Below are 21,970 nucleotides of genomic sequence, written 5' to 3'. Positions count from 1 at the left end.
AGACAAGAAGCGAACAAAAAGGGTGAGACACAGCAGAGGTAACACCCTGGCCAGAGGAGGAGGAAGAGGAGGAGGTGCTCCAGGCACCCCAGCTGACATCTCCCACCCTACAGCCCGTGGAGGACCTCGTTTCAGAGCAGATACATGTTTCCTGAAGGAACTGTGGCCCATGGACAGCCCATCCTGGAGCAGATACTTTTCCTGCAGGATGGCAGCCCATGGCGAAAGCCCACACCTCAGCAGGGAAAAAGTGGGAGAGGGATGAAGCAGCAGAGAAGAACGGTTCTGTAATGACAGTACACCCCCCACCCCTCCTGCACTGCCTGTGGTGGGGGTGAGGAGTCTGGGGGGAAGAGTCAATTTGAGCTTGGGAAAAGGGGGAGGAGAAGTGTTATTTTAATGTCTGTCTTTGTTTCTCACTACCTGAATATCAGTTTTAATTGAGAGAAAAAAAAAAATTCAATTTTCCCAAAGTTGAGTCTCTTTTGTCCACAGTAGTGACTGGTTAGCAACCTCCCTGTCTTTATCTCAATCCACAAGCATTCTCATCTCATTTTCCTCTCCTGCCCCACTGAGGAGGGCAAATGAGTGAGCAGCTAGGGAGGTGTTTGGCTGTTTGCCATAACGGGCAATGCACTTTCATCACATTACATTAGGCAGGCGGAAGTAGCATAATGTACTTTGTGAATATCCCACTCTGTTGTCGTTTCAGTCAGCTAGTACACAGTATAAATACAGCAGAGGACAAAATAAGGCAAAGGTCTTGAATCAATAAAGGCCGTAACAGCCACCTAGCTCAGCTGTCTGCAGTGGCATTGGTAGTGATAGACAAGCTTGACTGCTTGAAGTTTGATCGTGTGCTTCTACACGCTAGAGTGCCCAGCACATATACTCAAGGTAAATATGTACAAGGCTCCTATAACCTTAGAATGGGTTTCTACAGAAATCACCAGGACTTGAGCAAAGTATTCTCTCATGTGCACTCCATCCAAGTCTATAATAGAGCTCTGGCAAATGCAAACTTTTTCCATTTTCTTTGTCCCTGTGATGCACAGCACTTACCAAAATACGGTTCATTTGGGCATCCTTTCAAGCGCACCCCCTTGTGAGTGCATTCAATCAGAAAATGCCTTACAAGTTCGTTTGACAGATCTCCAACTGTGTTGAAAAAGAAAAAGAAAGCTCACGAAAAGAAGCAATGAACAGACAACAGTCTCACAAATTAGCAGGTCTTTATGAAGCAGTTTTCCAAATTACCACCAAATGCTTTATATACAGCATGCAAAGAATACATTAGACCTGCTCTGCTGCAAGGTTACAAGCTGTAGCAAAAAGGCCATTCTGTAAAAAACAAACAAGCAAATAGCTCACTTTAGACAACCAGAGGAAAAGGTTTTATAATCATAAGTGACTGACACCTAAATATACACTGGTGTCCAAAATGATCAATGATCATGGTCCCAACTACAGACAGAAACAGAAATCTGGAAAGCGAATGGTTAGAAATTCTGATGCACTTGCCCATTAGAAGAAAATGTGACAAGGGAGTAAAAGAATTATAAAATACCCATATTTCTAGTGACAGTTCTGCTTCTCAGAACTTATCCAGATTGAAACAACAGAAGATTTAGCTACACAAAGCTAATGATGCCAAGTCTCGCAGTGAATTCTTAAGTTTTAAAATGTCTGCAGTTTTATGCTAAGCCTTTGCTCCTGAAAGCAAACAATTACATGAAACACTCAGGTTCCACTAGATTTTTAAAGACAGTTTTTATCTTTTGGGAATCTAGGACAAATCAAAACTGTTAAGTTGGGTGTTAAGGAGATTCAAAGTCCAGGAGGCATACAAAAATTCCCTTGAGATTTAGTATTCCTTTAAATATATACATACATATGTACACATGTAATTAAGACAACTTCATTATTTCTTGGAAGACTGGTTCGCAGTATTTCACATCTGACTACAAACTGAATCTCTCTCCAAGTAATTAAAGGGTTATTTCATAGCAAGGGGACAAAGCTACCCAATCATTCAAACCTTAACAAAAGAGTCACAAACACAAACGCTCCCTTTGACTCTGATCTATCAGCCACAGACCAGGAAACACATGACATCAATGGCTGACTTTCAGGCTAACACAGATGAATGCATTCATCTGGACAGCAGAAAGTCCTATTCAAGCAAATATTGCAGAGATCACCTTTTCAAACTGCTTACTGTTTGCTGTTATGCTCTCACAATATTAAAAGTAAATTACTCTAAGTGTATGGGGGAAGAGGAAACCCGGAACAAGAAATCCTGCAGGAAACTGACAAATCTCTGCCTTCTGCGGTGAAACAGTGGGAACCAAAGCAAGCGAAGTATCACACAGTGAGAAGTGGAAGAATGCTACTGTCTGAACTAAAATTTTCTCTTGCTACCACTCGCCTGTGGTACAACTAACATAACCCAGCTCTTCCAGGCTAGTAGAGTTCGAACTTTCATTTCTTCCTGGACTTCACTGGTCTGATGATAAAAAGATTACTAGATCACCTACAGCCACTCTCCATTTCCCTCCTTGCTGTTGCTATCACCACCCCAGTGCACCCCTGTTGTCTTCATTAAATAGGACATTGGAGTGGTTCTGCTGATGATTCCTGGCAACAAAAAGAAGGATTACATAGAAAATTTTTACTAGAAAATGTCTCAAGATACCAGATTAAGTGTACGGAATTTGAAAGTGTTATTGTAATAGAGGTGGACTGCAGCAAGCATGAAATCTTTAAAAAACTCAAATCAACAGCCAACCAACCAACCAAGACCAGACACACACCTCCATAACCACAACACTAAGAATCACTGCTTTCCTCTGATCTCAGTTGCTCACCTCACCAGGTAGCATGTACTAATGAAAGATAATAAGCTTTGTAAAAGGAAAACAGCAGCAATGAAAACCACCCCACTACCCTTGCAGTAGCACAAATAGAGCCAAGAACACTACAGATACTAGCTGCTGTGTTTTCATACACTGATTAATGCTTTCCATATGTTTTTCTCATTTTTACCTTTCACAACCATCAGGCACAATTTATACATGGAGGCACTGGAGCTGGGAGAGCAGGTGTATTTCATCACTTCTTTTAAACAACTATCATTTTTCCTTAGGGAACCTCCTCAGATTTATATCTAATGTAGAGCTGTCTCAAAACAAAACCTTGGGGTCAAAGACATTCCACCTTCCAGCCAAGTGAAAGCTTTACATGGCGGTATGCGGATCAGACGCAGACTTCTGATTGCTAGCGAGGACCTATTACCGAGATGACACTGGTTTTCTGTTAGGTCGGTAAGGTACAATACAGGAACAGCCACAATGATCCTTTTTTATAAAAATACATTTACAAGCCATGGTAAAACTGTAAAGTACAACAAACATCCAGTCACATTTAACAAGGTACCAAATAGAGCCTGTAATTCAAGTTGCTCTTACTAGAAGAGGTGAGATTCCTCCAGCTTATTACCTAGTAATAAGGGCTTCCTACTATTTATGGCTCGTTAAACAACAGAAAGCATACAGTACCTTTCTTGTTTAATTGCAGCACAGAAGGAGGTGGTGTAGCAACTTTCATTGCTAGCCCATAGGCTCCCCGGAAAGAATGACTGTCTCGAACAATGAATGACCCAGGCTCCTTGTCCTTGAGAACAGCAATGGCTGCAAGGGATTCCGGGAAAGAGAGAGAAAACCAGTTCCAGAACAATGCACACACCCAGAAAGTACAGAAGTGCAAATCTGTAATTAACAGTAGACTAAAATAAATGAGATCCTTTTCTCCATCTCCACTGCTGTAGAACAGAATACAATCAAGTGTATTTGGGAGATCTGAGTGGAAACATCTTGTGCAAATCTCACTTCTTTCAGGAGAAGCTTGAAGTACAGATCTCTACTGATTCTTAAACTGAGAAGGACATGCAGGTCCCAACCAGTGCAAGAGCAAACCGATTCCTGCTTATATTTTGTCAACTTGTCAGCAGCACGACAGAGAGCACAGTTCTCTGCAATTCCCAGGCTGACTAGACAGCAGCTTGAACAGCTGGACCAGATCCGTCTTCACCCACCACCAAGTTTCTGTCCTGCGAAGTAGGCTCACTCCCTCGCTAGTTTTAAAGCAAGGGAACAAACGTGAGCATTTGCTCTCTGTCGAAGCACTGAAATATTTAAAATCTGTATGCTGTGATCTCTGCTGGAAGTGTGATATGAAGTGCTCCCCAGGAGGAAACATCCACAGGGAAACTGCTCTTGCTTTGCCTAAGTCTGCTGCAGACTTTGAAATCCAGTAGCCCAAAATCTTCAACTCACTTTGCAAAAAGATAAAAGATTCCTCTAAAGATTGACACTAATTTGATCTTCATAAAACCTTAGTACCTTGCTTCCTTTTTTTTTTTTCCTTAAACTTCTTCAAAATACTTGTGTCTGTTTCCAGAATTTCTAATGATCAGTAAGCCTTCAAATAAACCCTGGAAAAAGCCCAAACTTGACCCTGGTGTCCTTAACTGTCTGTATACACAAACCATGGAAATTATGCATATGGGGCATGAAGCCATATTTTGGAAGGCCTGAGCAATGATTACATCATAAACACACACATTTTATTTTCCATGAAAAAAAAAAGTAGTAATAGAAAATCGGGAAAATACAGACATAACTGTCTCTCCTTTTTAACCGAGTAAAGCAAATGCGTATGTATATATTCTGTTTTATTCATCTGTCAAATGGTGAAGAAAAGAACTGTTCTCACAATAACCTGTCATGTGTAGAGAGGAGGATGATGAATACATAAATCCCTGTAATTCAGCAGTACTCGTGTACCACTTCTAAATCTGCAGGGGGACAGTAACCATTTACCACAGGAGCAGTCCATTAAGCACAGGAAAAAAGAACAAGCGCTTCCTCTCCTCAGCAACACTTATAAACACTTAAAACACTTTTTTAAAAGGAATTTTACTTGGTAGGCACACTAAAAGGTTGAGAAGACTATTTTCATTTGTTCAAGCAGCTAGGTTTAAACTTCCTTTATGATCTACTCCTCTCCCTGGACTCGCATCAAGTCAGGAAATTTTTTTTGCACATTTAAAGACATTTAAAGACTCACTTCTCATTACGGGTGGGAGCAGACAAGAGGGAGTGGACTGGAGTGAAAGAACTAGTAAAATATCATCCAGAGATGAATTAATAATCTGTTTTCTATGATCTTTATTCCTCTAGGCTCATATTTACCACTACAATATAAGAGGCACCCTCACTGTCTGAGAAACTATGAACTAAACAGACATAGCAACTCATTGTCTGCCAACAGCTGAAGGCTGCTTTGGTTTAGTGTGAACTTCCCAACGCAGAACTAATTCATCATTTTTCCTTTTTGACAATCACATCTTAGGAATCCAAGTTTAAAATCTTGCCATAACTTCTTAAATACAATTCAGTATAGCTGAATATTACAATACGCACACAAGGACCGTCAGACCAATTGCATCTGCAAAGCACCTAGCGTGCTTTATTTATGCACTGTTGTAGGGACAAGGTGCGAGTTCCTACATATACATTTTCACATACATAATAAAAGCTTTCTTCATCTCATTCAATAATACATCTACCTATTGACGTATTATATCTGTATTGTACATCATAAAGATGTTATTCCACGGGAGTGTTATTCTGTGACCTTTAAGAAATAACGTATGTCACTTGCAGCTGCCAATGAAATTCAGGCTACAGAACAACTGACAGATGAGGATGCTTTTACGATGACTTCTAGCTAAGGAATTATTCTCTGATATTTCGCACCTCTCAACCTGTTACCTGCGCAGGGAACACACGTCTGGGATCATGCCAGAGCAGCATACTTGTACTCCGGAGGTTTCTGACAGTTGTTGGGTATTGCATCATCCATATCTGTCATTCCAAAACCTGGAGCTCTTCAGTAAAGCACATTTGCAGCAGCTACCACAGGCAAATTTAAACTACTTTATAGTTAGTTCAGTTAGGCTAATAATTTGTCTTTTTAACTGAGCATTTTTTAAGGACTACTTGACTGCCCTCCGCTCTCAAATTCAGCCTTTGGATAAAAGAAATTAAGTGAGGTTGTCTGTGGTCCTTCTAGGTTTTAGATTTCTTCTTGTATTTCTTTTAGACATCAGGTATGCATCAAAAAAATTTAAGGAGAATTCACCAACTAGTCTTTCTGTGAATGGATATGCTAGAATATACACCAGTTGATATACCTTGTTCTCTTGAAATATCTGGTTTATACCAGAATTTGGATGTGTCCTGGACAAATTTTACAGTCACATGTTTATCAGTTGTGTTTTCTGTGAAATAAAATGGAAAAAAGGTCAAGAAATCTTTTAAATACAAAAGTATTTTTTACTTTTCTTTCCAACTTCCAATCACCTTAATTATTCAAAAATCTCATGATTAGAAGCACAATCTAGAGAAACGCTGAACGGTTTTAGAACCAGCAAATATAACACCATACACTAAGATTCTGAAAGTATTCTTGCAGTTTCATTTTGCAAAACCCACAAAATACGAAAAACTCTTACATTTATAAAGCTGTATTAAATACAAAGCTTCTCAATAGGGTCCAGTGAATACAAATCTACATTTTCAACTATTCTTGACACAAGTCTAGAAAGGTGCAGAGAGAAGTCAGCCCCTACTACAGGAAGTTGGACTCCACACCACTTGCCCGTGGTTTAGCAGTTCAAAAGGCAGCCTGCTGTTGGCTGACACTTAGGGAAGCGCAGAAAGAATTCCGCAGCCTTGTTCTCTGAATAATAGATCCCGAGTCAGTGAACTGGTGCCACTTACTGCAAACATTCAAGTCCTCTGTGCCACTGTCATTCCGTTGCTTTTTTTTTTTCCCTCCCCACTTTTAAAATCCCCAAAATGCTTTTTATAAACTCACAGAAAATCTAATGTATTTTGCATTTCTCTGATGGAGAACCTACCTGGCACTGGGGAAGTGCTTAACATTTTTGAGAAATCTGGGAGGACGTTTGGGAAAGGGATGCTGATTGTGCTTCCACTGTGGGGGCTAGAGAATCCACTTGAAGAAGGTGACACAGAGGCAAAGGAACGGTCTCCTTCAGAGGACCTCTTTTTCTCTGGAAGAGGTGGTTGAGCCTGCAGGTTCCCTCCATGGTGCTGCTGAACCACACTGTTCTGGCTACTGTGTCCAGAGGCCACCGTAAGAAAGTTCTGTGTCAAAAAGCCATTGTCCGCGGCACTTGCCACTGATGAGCTCATGGTTTTAGGAGAGATGCTAGCATTGGCTATGAAAGGAGCTTGTTTCTCCTCGCGGGGGGAGCCACTGCCCATGTTGCCCCCGCTGTAGCTCAGGTAGGCCCGTGTACTGTTGCTGACAGCAGGTTCTTGCTGTGGCTCTGCTGCTGAATTCTCCAGGTTGCCCAGGGTGACGACTTGCAGTCCTGGAGTTTGGAAATGAGACAAGAGAGAGACATCTTGCATGGCATTTGAAAATTCAGAGGGCACAAGGTAACCTCCCGGCAGCCTGCTGTTTCCCATTGAAAGCTGGAGCGACGGGGAAGCTTTAGGGCTGTTTTCAAGCCAAGGACGTTCTGTTGCAGAAGAGCTGTCAAAAAAAGCCAAAAATTGAACACTAAAATAAAACAGCAGACAAATCATTCCCTTAAAATGTCATTATACAACCCATAGTGCAGGGATCACTGGAAACAGTGAATCACCTCACCCAGGACAATACCCGAGGGTGCCTCCTCTCACCCTCTACCTAGCCATGCTGATGGGACAGTTTCTGAGTCTGCACTATAAACCAGCACAGTAGTTAAAACTACTCCTCCTTCCCCTTGTTTGAGAGGGTTACTTTTAACATGAATCAACTCAGTGAGGCTGTTCGCAGTGTTGCTTCACATACAGTGGTCCTGGAGATCGCTACGTGGTGAGCTGCATTGCTACCTGAAAAAGCGCAGTAGGAGGCAAGAATTTCTTCAGCCAAGACTGCCATCAAAGGCAGAAATTTATGGAAGAAAACTGACACTGCCAGAGCACTTCTTACATGCAGAGTCTCTTATGCTCATTTAAACAAAAAAAAAAAAAAGAAAAAAAAGAAAAAAAAAAGAAAAGAAATGGGCTAAGGAGGTAGTTGTGCACCATCACACAATAAATGAATAACTATGACAAGAACACAGTCCCCAAGAATGAACTCTTTGACCAAGTCCCTTTTAATACAATTTACATTAAAAAAGGAAGGGACACGGGTTCATTGGTTAATTTATTTGATGATGGAATCATTTTGATTGATAGAATCAAGTATTTCAACAGTAAACATTAGATTTTTCTACTGGGTAGCAATTCCACCTGCTCAAGTGAAAAATAACAAATGTCCTTCTAAATAAAACAAACTAAGCTTCTGATGAAACCATCTGATAAAAGTTTAAACTGTCTCCCTGCTTCTAAAAGTGAAATGCCCTTAGACTGTTGCTGGAAAACATTACCAGCAATATCAAATGTACAAAGAACAAGCTCACTGGGTGATGCGAAGGGAACAGATCTGACATAAGATATATAAAAAAATAAAGGATTTTTAATTAAAAGGGAATTGTGGAAACGGATACCAGTAGATTTGAACAGATCGAAGTAGAAGGGCCATAAAGAAATGGAAAGGAAGCCAACGGAAGAAGACATCATTGCAAGAAAAAAACCCCCACAGGTGTAGCTATCTGCTAGATGAAATGAAAAATGACAGGAAAAATATTTAGAAACAAGGGAACAAAATTTCCTAGATAATGTTTGAAGTAGGAATGTACACTTGATAATGACTGCATTGCCTGATAAGCTTTTAATTCGCATCCACTTACAACGAAATGTTACATTGCCTCCTCAGAAAATGCTAACATCCTTTGTTCACTCTTATGATTCGCACTCACATCACAAAATGAAAACATTGTTTCACAGTCCAAGTACTGACTGAAAATGAAATCAATTAGATGGGAAGATAAATAAAAGATAAAGAGGTATCAACATACTTGAAGACCTCACTGAGAGTCTGACACAGCAAGGAACAGCATTCCAAACACTTACTGTGAAAAAGGAGCCAATTATCCAAGAACAAGAATAGGATAATTAGCCACAAAGGAATGCTGTTGCAGAGTGATAGGGGAAGGATAATTAGCCACAAAGGAATGCTGTTGCAGAGTGATAGGGGAAGGAAACCTAATCAGCTGTAACATAATACCTCATCTATTAAGTAAATATAAGGCATAGCTAATGACTGATCATTCATTACCATGGTCTTCTGAACCTTCTGACAGCAACCTGGGATCCCTTGTTTGTTTGCTGTGTTTCCTGCTAATTCTCATTTTCTGCTGTGAACTCCTTGGGACAATGACTATTTTGTAAATTTATACTATGCCAGCTCTGGTCTAGAGCCCTACATGTTTACCACAATACAAATATGAAAAAATGAAATCTCTCAGCCTGCTGAGCAGATGAAAGGGAGTTAGCTATTCACTACTAAAACCAAATCCTCTGATGTTTTTCTGACTAGGAACGCATGTACTGCAGTGAGAAGAGTGCTTCCTCTCTCTCATACTCAACTTATTCCAATGTGAAATTTCTATTAAATGCTTTTCAGTAAAACATTAGAGAAGCTGGTTAAGCCCACAGGAAAGTATGTATGAGCTTGTGTTAGCGGATAATAAGCAACTGAGCTATAAATTTCTATTTATTTTTGTATTCCTATTTATCTTCAAAGCTAACTGTGCCCCTGACATACAAGTAACATCTGTGTATGTGGTAAATTCTAGGTGGTGGACAACATCATCACGAAATGTCACAACCAAACTCAAAGTCCTCGGACAAATGCCCTGCAATGAAGATGCAAGCATAACACCTTGGGTGGAAACTATAGATAGGAGAACTAAACAATAAGGTAGGAAAATCTTTTCCTACCTTTCTCCCCCCGAGATAGGGCTGTTACTTGAAACAGCACATGAAGATGCAAAACATCGCTGAAAGGAGGGATCCATCTGCACGTTGGCCTTCAGCAAAGCAGGGTTAGTGCCCACAGTGCTGTCAGACATCACCACAGAGTGGTTAATGGCTTCCGGGTAACTTCGAGATTCTGCAGCAAAGGAAAAAAAGTAAAAGGCAAGTTAAAACACAACTCACATTTTTATGGACCTTGTACTGAAAGAAGTGTTTATAAAACTAGCTGTTTTTCTCTTAATAGGACCATAAAGAAGAGATTTTGCTGCAGCAGTAACATTTTATTTCACAACATTATGTTGATTGCTGTACACATCCAGCAGGACAAATGGCAGAGGGAATACAGGTCACAGAATTGCACCACTCAGACTGTTTGAACAGTTCTCCAGGACATATTCTCTAGCCTAAAGATGAGAACAGACCCCTCTGTTCCAAGTTGTTACGCATTCCACTGTCCACAGTGTTAACCATATGAGTCTAATCAAGTGTGCTATGTGACTATACACACCACCAGTGTGCACTTAAACACCACGGGGATAGGAAACTAGAGTACTAATTCAGCCCGCCCATTCAGCCCACTGCTGAATGGGGCACAGACCTGGTGGAAAATGACACAGAAAATGCTGAGGCACTCAAAACCTTCTTCACCTCAGTCTTTACCAGTAAGACAGGCCTTTGGGAATCTCAAGCCCCTGAGACCACATGAAAAATCTGGGTCAAGGAAGCCTTACCCTTGGTGGAGGAGGACCAAACAATGGAGCACTTCTACAAACTGGACATGTGTAAGTCCATCGGGGCCTGGCAGGTTGCACCCACAAGAGCTGAGGGAGCTGACTGCTACCACTGCAAGGCCACTCTCGATAATCTTTGAAAGGTCACAATGACTGGGAGAGATTCCTGAAGACTGGAAGGGAGCAAGCGTCACTCCTATCTTCAAGAAGGACATGAAGGATGATCTGGGGAACTGCAGGTGTGTCTGGGAAGGTGATGGAGCAACTAATCCTGGAAACTATTTCCAAACACATGAAGGAAAAGATGATTGAGAGTTGTCAGCATGGATTTACGAAGGGGAAATCACGTTTATCCACCCCGATAGCCTTCTTCAGTGAACAGACTAGCTTAGGGGCTAAGGGAAGAGCCGTGGATGTTGCTTATCTTGACTTTAGTAAGGCCTTTATCACGGTCTCCCATAACATCCTCATAAACAAGCTGACAAAGCATGGGTTAGGTAAGCAGACAGTGATTGAAAAGTGGATGAACATCTGGGCCCTGAGGCTTGTGATCAGCTGCACCAAGCCCACTAGGAGGCAAGACACTAGCATTATACCCCAGGGGTTGATACTGGGGCCAATACTGTTCAAAGCCTTCACTAACGACCTGGATGACGGGATAAAGCTTCATCAGCAAGTTTGCGGACAATAAAAAAAACTGTGAGGAGTGACTTATAAACCAGATGGCTGTGCTGCCATTTAGCATTGAGAAAAATGGACCAAGAGGAATCTCAAGTTCAACAAGGGAAAAAGCAAACTCCTGCACCTGGGAAGGAATAATCCTAGGTATCAGTACGTGCTGGGGGCCAACTGGCTGGAAGACAGCTCTGCAGAGAAGGACCTGGGGGTCCTGGTGGACCTTCCTGACCGTGAGCCAGCAATGCAACCTCACGGCAAAGGCGGTTAACCGTATCCTGGGCTGCATCAGGAAGTGTCGCCAGCAGCTCAAGGGAGGTGGTCGTTCCTCTCTGCTTAGCACTAGTGAGGCCACCTCTGGAGCTCTGTGCCCATTTCTGGGCTCCCCAGTACAAAAGAGACATGGTCTTACTTGAGCAAGTCCAGCGCAAGGCCACAAAGATGCCTGGAGCATCACTAGGACTGGAGCATCTTTCACAGGAGCAAGGGATGAGAGAGCTGGTACTGTTCAGCCTGGAGAAGAGAAGGCTCAAGGGTACACTATCACTGTGTACAGAAACATGATGGGAGGGAGTGAAGATGAGGGAGCCAGCCTTCTCTCACTCTTCTGCTCACAGGAAGAGAAAAGGACAGAACCAGGGTTGAAAGGCAGTTGAGCAGCATGGGTTTTAGTTACCAGTACAGCTACAGATTTCAGGTGTGACTCTGCTCATACCACACAGACAAAAAAGTAAAGAAACTGTAAACTTGTCTTTCCTAATAGCTTGCAGATAACACTGGAGTAATTGGTTTCTAAATTGATTCAAGTCTGAACTATGTTCAACTTCATTATACTGGACACAAATAATATGCGATATAATTAAAACACATGCATTTGGAAGAGGAATAATGTGAATGCTATTACTGAAGAGCTTTATACAGGAACAGTTTAGTCCCCTTCTTTACAGATGCATTTTAATAACCAGTCAGTCTCCAATGAAAGAGGATTACATTTAATTATTCTGGTATAGTCTAAAGCAATCCAACACCTGTTCACGTAAGACCAGGTTCAATGGCACGGTTTTCTACCACAGAAAAGGCCATGCACAAAGACACTGCAAATGCCTGTGCATCTGAATACCTTAATACACCTTAATAGCTCCATTGACCTCAAGACTCGCAGGACTGGAACCCAGTAAGACGATCACAGATGAAACAATCTCCAATTACTTTCTCTTGAGTAGATATACTTAAAAAGATGGAGGGAGAAAAAATACACAAGAAAGTTATGGAACGTTTCCAGTCATACAAAGGGTTAAGATCATGTTAATGCATCTTTTCCATAAGGAAATTTTTCTAATGTAAAAAGGAGGAGGGTTCTCACTATTTCTGTAAGCACAACTGAAAACAACTCTAAATAAGTCTTCTTCTCCCCTCAATTCATAGCACAGCCTGGCCATGAATGAGGAGGGTGCAAGCTACTTAAAAGAAATGCCTGAGATAAGAAAATCAGCAAATCAGTGCCCTGACTGAAAACCATTTGAATTCCTTACATAGCACACATACTGTACAGAGCAAACACTTAAATGGATGAGGGAAACATCAGAAAACTGCAACCTTGTGTTTTAACTATATCCACTGCTTTAACTATATGCACACCAGCCACAGAAGTGAACTTTCAGGAAATACTGCAGAAATATGTGTGGTGTGGAAGAGCTAGAGAAATCTGAATCTGTATCTATCTAAAAGATCAGATATATTACAGTCATTCTCCAGTCACAGTGGTGCAAACAGTCAGGAAAAAAAGCTGGCTGCATAAACCCATGATTTAGGCCATATTCCTACTGAAATTAGTAGTGCAGTATTACAAAGACTGACTGCTTACCCAAGTATTATAAAGATTGATGTTAAGCCCTGAGCAACGATTTCAATATATAACAAAGTCATATTACTTTGTCTTAACTATTACCTGAGAAAAAGCCGATTAGTTGAAGGTGCGTTGGTCAAACTAATGTTGTACATCTAAAGACTAGTAGAGCCTCAAAAGAAACACAGCTTTTGCTAGGCTAAAAGCAGATGAATCTACCAAGAGCACAAAATATCTTAAGTGCTACAGACATCTCATCTCTGCACACGAACCCACAGATTCTTCCCAATTACACTGCAGGTTGAGATGACTCTGCTACTGAATGGGGGAGGTTCATGCATTCCCTGCAGGCATGGGAATTACAATCATAGAATCACAGAATGTTCAGGCTTGGAAGGGACCTCTGTGGGTCACCCAGTACAACCCCCTGACGAAGCAGGGTCACCCAGAGCAGGCTGCACAGGACCGCATCCAGGCGGGTCTTGAGTATCTCCAGAGAAGGAGACTCCACAACCTCCCTGGGCAGCCTGTGCCAGGGCTCCGTCACCCTCAGAGGGAAGAAGTTCCTCCTCATGTTCAGACGGAATTTCCTCTGCTTCAGTCTGTGCCCGTTGCCCCTTGTCCTGTTGCTGGGCACCTCTGAAAAGAGTCTGGCCCCATCCTCCTGACACCCACCCTGCAGATATTTATAGGCATTTATAAGGTCCCCTCTCAGCCTTCTCTTCTTCAGGCTAAACAAGCCCAGCTCCCTCAGCCTCTCCTTGTAGGAGAGATGCTCCAGTCCCCTCCTCACCCTCGTAGCCCTCCGCTGGACTCTCTCCAGTAGCTCCTCATCTTTCTTGAACTGGGGAGCCCAGAACTGGACACAGTACTCCAGATGCAGCCTCACTAGGGCAGAGTAGAGGAGGAGGAGAACCTCCCTCGACCTGCTGGCCACACTCCTCTTGATGCACCCCAGGATGCCATCGGCCTTCTTGGCAACCAGGGCACACTGCTGGCTCATGGTCAACTTGTCATCCACCAGGACACCCAGGTCCCTCTCCACAGAGCTGCTCTCCAGCAGGTCCGCCCCAAGCCTTAACTCCATATGCTTGCCTGTTTTCGTGCCTCTATGTCTGTTCCCCTGATACCAGACTACATAGTGGAGTCATTGGACTCCTGTTACCAAGAACCTGGGGGCAGGTAGGGGAGTGGCACTCCTTCCAAAATAGCTTAAAATCTTCTCCCACCCTAATGCGATCTCAGCTATGCGCGATCTCAGCTATCTGTGTAAAAGTTACTCTAAAGCATTTACACAGCAAAGTCCTCTCCTTCTCCCACCAACAACAGCACTTGCTTGAAGAAATAGACCAAGACTTGACTCTTCCCTGCTTCAGGCCTTGGACTGTTGCTGTTACCTTTAGAGCACCGAATGCTGCGTGAGGGAAGGACCACTGTCATGCTCACAGTCGCAGCATTTCTTTTCATACCCAATTTACATAGGTGTAAAATACTAAAATACTGGCAGACAGGCATGTAGTCTGCAGAAACAAGGCAAACTCTGTACAACTCTTTCCAGGCTAGAAACGAGTATATCTGAAAAGCACTTCCCATGAAAGCAGCTTTGTTTATATTTCAATTAAAAACAAGCTTGCTGAATATTTCAGCTATGTCCTCTCTATTGTCTGATGCAGAGTCCACACTCACTGGTCAGCTGTTAACCCTTCATCTCACAGTATCACTAATGCAGTCCAGTCCCACCGCTTCCACAGGATTTCTGTATGATTGGTATGAACTCCCCTGGCTTGTTTGCTGCAAAGCATCAGTGCTTCTTGCTGCAGGCCCCTAATAAATCTACACCATTACATCTGTGAGAACACTGACTACGCAAAAGTGCAGCTCCCTACTTAAAGAAGTGATGTGACAAAACCAGGATCATTCATGTTTGTGTCTGTTCATGCACCCGGATCAGACCTGCATATCTACATTTACTATTACTGATTATCAACTTTACAGGCAGAACCTAAGAGAGGAACTGGATATTTGCATCACATACTACTGAACAGTATTTAAATACTACATACTGAATACTACTAAACACTGTTGTGCCCACATGCAAGGCAGCAAAAGATCCAGCTCGCTCTTCTACTGTCCCACTTGGCAGCAAAAGGTAAATACTTGTAAAACCTGCAAGTTCCTTTCAGTTGTAAACAGAAACTCCTGGCTGTCCCTAGGACACAGCTATATATAGTGAGTTGTTATGGATTAACTTGTATTTTAATCCACTAAACCTGTTAAAACAAAAAAGAGAAAGGAACCCTGAAAAAAAATACACCAAAGAATGCCAGACTGGCTTAACCCACACCATGGTCCAGACAAAAGATACGTAAGAACATTCATTTCCCTCTTTCTTGTAGCAGCTGAAGGGCAAAATCACCTCACAGCTTTGGAGACAATGCTCCAGCAGTGGCTGGGAAGTGAAAGGAGCAGCCATACCACTATCATACCTTGTATTTTAGCAGCTTCTCATACATTCATATCTTTACAGTCATTTCTGTGACAAGGCAATAGTTAACCTGCGTTGCACGAGCTTGAAAACTCCAGTCAAGATCCTCAGTTACACCTCTTGGGGAAAGGGAGCTCTAAGTCACTGTTCCACTCCCAAAATCCTGAGCTGACCACCCCCAACCTATCTCAGGCCAGCGTAAAAGCCTCATGGACACAGAAAAGCATACTGCTCTAAAGTAAGCCAAAGTAACCAAGCCACTGCCAGACCTAAAGAGCAGCAGCAGGATAAGAAATTTTGTGCAATACTTTTGAATTTCACCTAGGAATGTAATGGAAGAGCGTTTGGTATTGCCTCTACCCAGTCCAAGTATTTTTTTGGGTTTGGATGGCTGCATTCCACTAAGGACTTCATATTTCTCATCCTCACAGGACTCACCTTGGACTTGTCCTACCAGACAAGCATTCTCAAGATCTTCTTCCCTTTGAAATGTCTCTGCAAAAAAGCACACAGGACTCTCCAGCGTCCACCAACAACTCCATGGCACTTTGCAGCTTGGCATCCGGCTGGCTCCAGCTACCATTTGGAGTTTACGTTACTGCCAATACAAACTCCACTGCAGCGCTGAGCTGTTCATCTCTCCTTCCCACATCTACGGAACTGTAAGAGTTTCTATGACAATTGTCTCTGCTGACACAATTTTGTTTTATTCAGGAGACCAAAGGTCAAAAGATGGCCACCTCCCTTTTCCAATATTAAACTTTACTACATTAAGCAAGTTACTCTGCCATTCACCTGAATGTCTTGCAGAAGACTTAGGCTCAACTCAGAGCTGAGTGTACGTTGTACACATACAAGGAAAGGTAGAGCAAGCATCGAGGAAAACCCTAGCCTTTAGTACTAAGCATCAGAAAACCTATCTACAGACAGAGTGGATGGCTCCATGGCTTGAAGTACATCAGTAAGACAAACAGTACCGGATGAAGATGTTAAGCACCTTTTATGAAAGAGGTTTGTTTGGGTAAGCTTCTTTGCAAACCTTAGAATCTACAAAAGGAAAAAAATGGAGAAAGCTTTATCGGGGAAAAAAAGCAATGAAAGCAAAACCACCAACAAGCAAAGTACAGAACTAATACTGATACAAGTAGGCACAATTTTAGTTCCTCTGGGACATTTTGCCAATAATTCACCAAGAGAAATCTTGACAGAAAGAGCAGTTAGAAAAGCACAGTTTCGAAGAAAAAATTTCAGCAAGGAAGAAAGCTTCAGTGGAAGCAAGGTACTGACGTGCAACATCCAGTGACAGCTAATTGGACTGGATGAAGTGAAAACGAACGCACAATTCCAACCGTACAGTGTGAGTCTGAAGTAGCAGAGGCTTACACTACTCCGTAAAGCCAGAAACCTTGGAAACAGTGAATTCATGACAAAAGGATTTGACTCCTTGGAAAAAGAGTCCCTCCAGCAGCTGACAGAGTGCTAACAACAGAATTGGCACCAGTGGAGGTAAGGGGCTCCTTAGCAACCTCTACAGAGTTCACAAGGAAAGCCAGAATTAAAAACCCTGCATGCGGTGAAAAGAGCAAGATGGCCCACTCGAACCAGTTCACAAACTAACATCTTTCCAAGTCCATTAACATTGTAAGGTACTTATGGGGTAGCCATCTTCCACTTCACTCTCTCCTGCTTTTCCAAATGCCAAGGTGCTAAAATTAGTAAGAGAGACTGAGATAATGTAGAAACCCTCTCTTGCTTTCAGTCTGCCTGCAAACTATTGACTTTACTGAAACTTGGACCTTTTATACTTGCCATATTCTGCTATCAGTTTCACAAAAATACAGTGAACCAAATTATTCCCTTCCATGAAACCCATCAACTTGGGTCCCACTGTTCCTTCCTGCCATAGAATCTGTGGAAATCAACGAAAGATGCTTAAGAACTTGTCTTCTATAATTTCAGCTGCCAGGGAAGGGAACAACTTTATTACCTCTTTTGCACAGTATATGCTATGCTTTCCAATACAAGTTGTTCCACCTCTCATTCGAGGCTAAATTCCCCCAAGCTGTTGTTACTAGCCAGCTTCCACCATTATTTCTTAAGTGTTTCAAACAAAGAGCTCTGAGAACGACAGCTAATTTACTGTATTACTGTTTCTTTTGGTTGAGAAGAGTTAGCACACAAGTAAGCTGACCTAATCCATACACACCGAAAGCAAAACCCCTACCAGCTCCTGGCAGAAACAAAACACCTTCCTGTTCACTGCCCTCAAAAAAGAAGTCAATTGCTTTATGCTCTTCACATTTCTGATGGGACAGATTTGGAGGGGCTTTATACTTTAGAGAACAGGCATCCGTTAAGAAACTTTCCAAATAACAGCCTGCACACTGAGACAATGATTGTCATCATTAGCTTACGTTTCACTCTGGCAATCTCCCTCCAAAACCTGCAGCAACCAAATGCTGAAACAGCACCTTGTCATTTGGCCCACCATAGTCACCAACCTATATACAGTCTCCATTGCCATGGAGCTCTAAGAAAGCGTGAAAATCTGCAACATTTTCTACAAGTATATTTTATAAATAAACTGGATTTTATACTATTAGTCAGCTAATTTACTGACTTTGTAGCAACGGAACCTCTGCTTTTCCCACTATTTCTTCAAAACTCTAATTTATTAAGAAAAAATAATATTAAAATACTAACACAGTTCGTATCTTCTTTTCATATCTTTTGCTTTCTACTTCACCTCAGACAGCAAAAAGGCATACCAATTAGAGTATAAAGACACTGCTTTGCTCAGACTAACTCCCCCTTTGCTGAAAACTAAAAAGGTGGATTTCAAAATTTGTTGTGAATTGAGCGTATTCTTCAGAAAATCTGAGAACTTAAAGTAAGGGTTAACGTCCATATGAATGATTCTGCTTCACTGACACACCCTGATAACGAGAAATGGGATAATATTAAGCCCATCTTTAAGAATGGCAATGAGTATGGGGACCTTGGTGAACTTGACAACCGGACCAACAGAAATCTTCTCTAAAATCAGCACGAAATAAAAAAAAAATACGTACCTGGGGCAGAACAAGACCTTGCAACAATACAGGCTAGGGTCCAATTGGCAATTAGCAGCCCTGCTGAAAAGTATCAGGAGTTGCAGCGGGTATTAGGCTGAAAGAGAGTCTTCACTTTGCTCTCATCCCAAATAAGGCATATTGAGCTATAGCGGGAGGAACACGGCTGGCAGATCATAGGAAGCTGATTATTACCCCTCTATATTTGACACTGGGAAAGCTTCACCTGGAATGCTAAACTCAGTTTTAAGCCACCAGTTCAGAAACATAAGAAACTGGAAAGGATCCAGCGGAAGGCTACCAAGATGACCAAGAGCCTTGCTCACACAACCCATGATGACAGGATGGTGGAGCTGGGATTGTTTCATTTGGAAAAGAAAAACAGCTAGGTGGGGAACCTAAATGCAGCTTAAAACTACTGGAAGAGGGTCTCTTCTTCACCAGAAGAGACAACATACACAAACTATTCTCAGTAGTGACAGATGATTTAAAAAGGGGCAATGGACAAAGAGGTCTTGTGAAATTGTCGCTAGAGATCAAAAAGAGCTTTGTCACCACGGGCAGTGCAACACTGAAAGAGGTTAACCAGGGCTGTGGTGGAACCTCCATCAGGAGGGGTTTCCTGACACGGACAAAGCAGGATCCAGTACTTGTGATGGTCCTGTTCTGAGTCGCTGGTTGGACTACACATCCGCAGAGGTGCATCACTTCCATCATTCTATGGTAACACTAGTTTCCTAGGCAGAAGAGACTAACAAAGGAATTTCCAAACCTTTTTAGTTGCATACCCCATCAATAAGAAATTTTTGAACACATACTCCCAATGTATGTATATTTAATTAAGAATTGAATACATGTACTACTGAAGTTCTAATATTTTCTTCCGCACTCTGATGGATCACCTGGGGTGCGCACACCCCACTTTGGAGACCACTGGTCTAACACACTGGCAGGAAAAAAAGGGCATGCTGTCAAGGGATAAAAAGAGAGTTTCTTAGTTTTTGGTTTTTTGTGGTTGGTTTCTTTTCATGCATGGAACAGGGGCAGTTTCTCTGTTGGCCTGGAATCTGCTGAGTTTTATGCACACCCAAAAACTCTTCTTCGCAATTACTTATGTTCTTCCAGAAGCAGAACACGTCACGAGCCAAAATCATGCGCCATCACAGAGGCACACGCAGTTCCCCCATTTTTCAAAAACCCACCAACAGCAAACAGATCTAATATAACAGTGTTTTTTCATGCTCGTGAAGGAAAAGACAAAGTTACTATTACTTGGAGATTCTGCTAATGCCAGTTTTGAATGGATCAACTCTCTTTGCAAGTAACCAAATCAGTCAGGCTGAACCTGGAAAAGTTATGAAGATGGTGGCTTTAGCATCCACACACTAACCTCTGCACTACAAAGGTCAGCTTCAGTTGCTTCGTTCAACAGTACTGAGAAGGATCTCAGTGGAATACGTGTCATGTGCTTGGCTCTTAGAGAACGCACAACAACGTGGTGGCTGACAACCTGGGAAACAAAACAGCAAATCTGGAGAGGCGGTAAAGTATTTCTCAGAGACATTTATCTGGCAGAAGAAATAACACATTCAGCAGTTAGAACCCAAACTGCTGGTAATTAAAAATCAGCTACACTGCAGTACCAAAGGCTTCTAACTTAATGCGATTATTTATTGTGTGCATTTAGAAAGTGATCACTGTGTTTTGGGAACCTTTCCAATGTATTTAGAATAAAAAAAATCCATCCTTGCCTTATGCCTAAAGAGAGCTGTAAATCATCCACGTTGCCCCTTGAGGAAATCCCCTTGGCACAGCAGCCCTCCCCAGCAAGCACTGGGTGAGCAAGGCTGGCGCTCCACCACCTCCATGGGAGATTCTGGCCTGCTGGCAAGACGCCTGACAAGAGTGGGTGCACACTGGGACATTCCTGTGTTCCAGCAACTTCTTGCTCCCATAACAGCCCACAGAGGCTCCAGACAGCAGCAAACAAATGCAGCCTCTGAAACCGTGCCAGGGGTCAGCTTATCTCCAGGCAACCCTAAGATCAGGGAATTAATTGCATTTACCCTCTGCCCTTGTCTGCAGAGGGATAAGTATCAAAAGGATGATTTACCAGACCCCGCTTCCCCCCACCCACAGTCCCTGCTCTGAAGATCTCACTATCTGGCTTCTTTTCTACTGAGGAAATAGCCATGCCACTGACAGAACTTTACACCGTGTTACAGATGCTTGGTATCATACATTCATTCAAAAATACCAAAACACAAATAACTCAGTATTTGCTGAATAGTATTTACCATACAGTATCCTCAAAGCAGTAAAATTATTTTCAGGCTTTTCTTCAGGACTTTCTTATACTAATTTATTTTCCCAAATAGTACCAGGAAAAAACCCTGAAAATTCCCCAGGGATTAAGGCAATCAGTTGCACATGTCTTCTCACATATTTTAAAAGACCTTGCAGATGCTCTGCTATTGACTTTAAGCATAGCTTTACTGTCTTAGGAATGCAAATCAGCTGTGGAGGCATCTCCTCAAGCCATCCGGGTCACATACAAACATAAAATGTGACATTTACTAAAACACTCTTCAGGAGAGAGCCGCTGTCAGTCCGTAAACACGAACAAGAGCACTACTGTTCTGCCTTTAAGTACAGCAGATCATTCAGTGATGAACTAAAACAAATCCAGGAAAACAATCAGAATTATTAACATGCCCGCACTAAGTTTTCACAGCATATTAGTTAAGTGGCTTTAGAGACAGCCAACTCCATTTTTATTGTTGTTTATCACATAATGGAATTTCAGATATTGACATTGCTGAATATGATTTTCATCAAACTGTAAAAATCAAATTACAATAGTTTTAGAGGGGAAAAAACCCACTAGGAATCAGAATTGTACAGACTGGTACCTTCAAAATGAGCAGTGACACTTTTTCAGGCAGAATGCCCTGAAAGACAAAGCACCTTTCAAGAAAAAAGAGAGTAAGATATCTGCCCTGTGCTCCAAAGTTCGTTAGCTACTAAAATTGCTTGAGATGCGGCAGATGGAGCTCCGGGCTGTCTGGGCTGAACTGAAAAAGCAGCTCCTGCCTACTGATAGATCCCCTGCAAACCCAAGGCAAAGGGGGCAAGGGGAGCAAACTGGAGGAAACAGTGAA

At 42.2% G+C, this 21,970-nt stretch overlaps 1 protein-coding gene across 13 annotated transcripts in view; it reads right to left on the bottom strand.

Annotated features, from left to right (window-relative positions):
- Window positions 1-21,970, bottom strand: part of TNS3 (tensin 3) — a 250,157-nt gene that overhangs the window by 13,475 nt on the left and 214,712 nt on the right. For 12 of the 13 annotated variants that reach the window (XM_075418527.1, XM_075418524.1, XM_075418525.1 and 9 more), the window contains 5 exons: window positions 9,966-10,137; window positions 6,986-7,629; window positions 6,257-6,343; window positions 3,558-3,689; window positions 1,063-1,158 (listed from right to left, as the gene is read on the bottom strand). In XM_075418527.1, the coding sequence (XP_075274642.1) occupies window positions 1,063-1,158; window positions 3,558-3,689; window positions 6,257-6,343; window positions 6,986-7,629; window positions 9,966-10,137 (1,131 nt within the window). The remainder of the gene's footprint in view (window positions 1-1,062; window positions 1,159-3,557; window positions 3,690-6,256; window positions 6,344-6,985; window positions 7,630-9,965; window positions 10,138-21,970) is intronic. The other variant, XM_075418528.1, reaches the window with a different exon arrangement.

Source organism: Opisthocomus hoazin, chromosome 4, assembly GCF_030867145.1.
Source record: "Opisthocomus hoazin isolate bOpiHoa1 chromosome 4, bOpiHoa1.hap1, whole genome shotgun sequence".
NCBI lineage: Eukaryota > Metazoa > Chordata > Aves > Opisthocomiformes > Opisthocomidae > Opisthocomus > Opisthocomus hoazin.
Note: the sequence above shows the minus strand (reverse complement) of the source record. Positions and strands in the feature narration are given on the sequence as shown.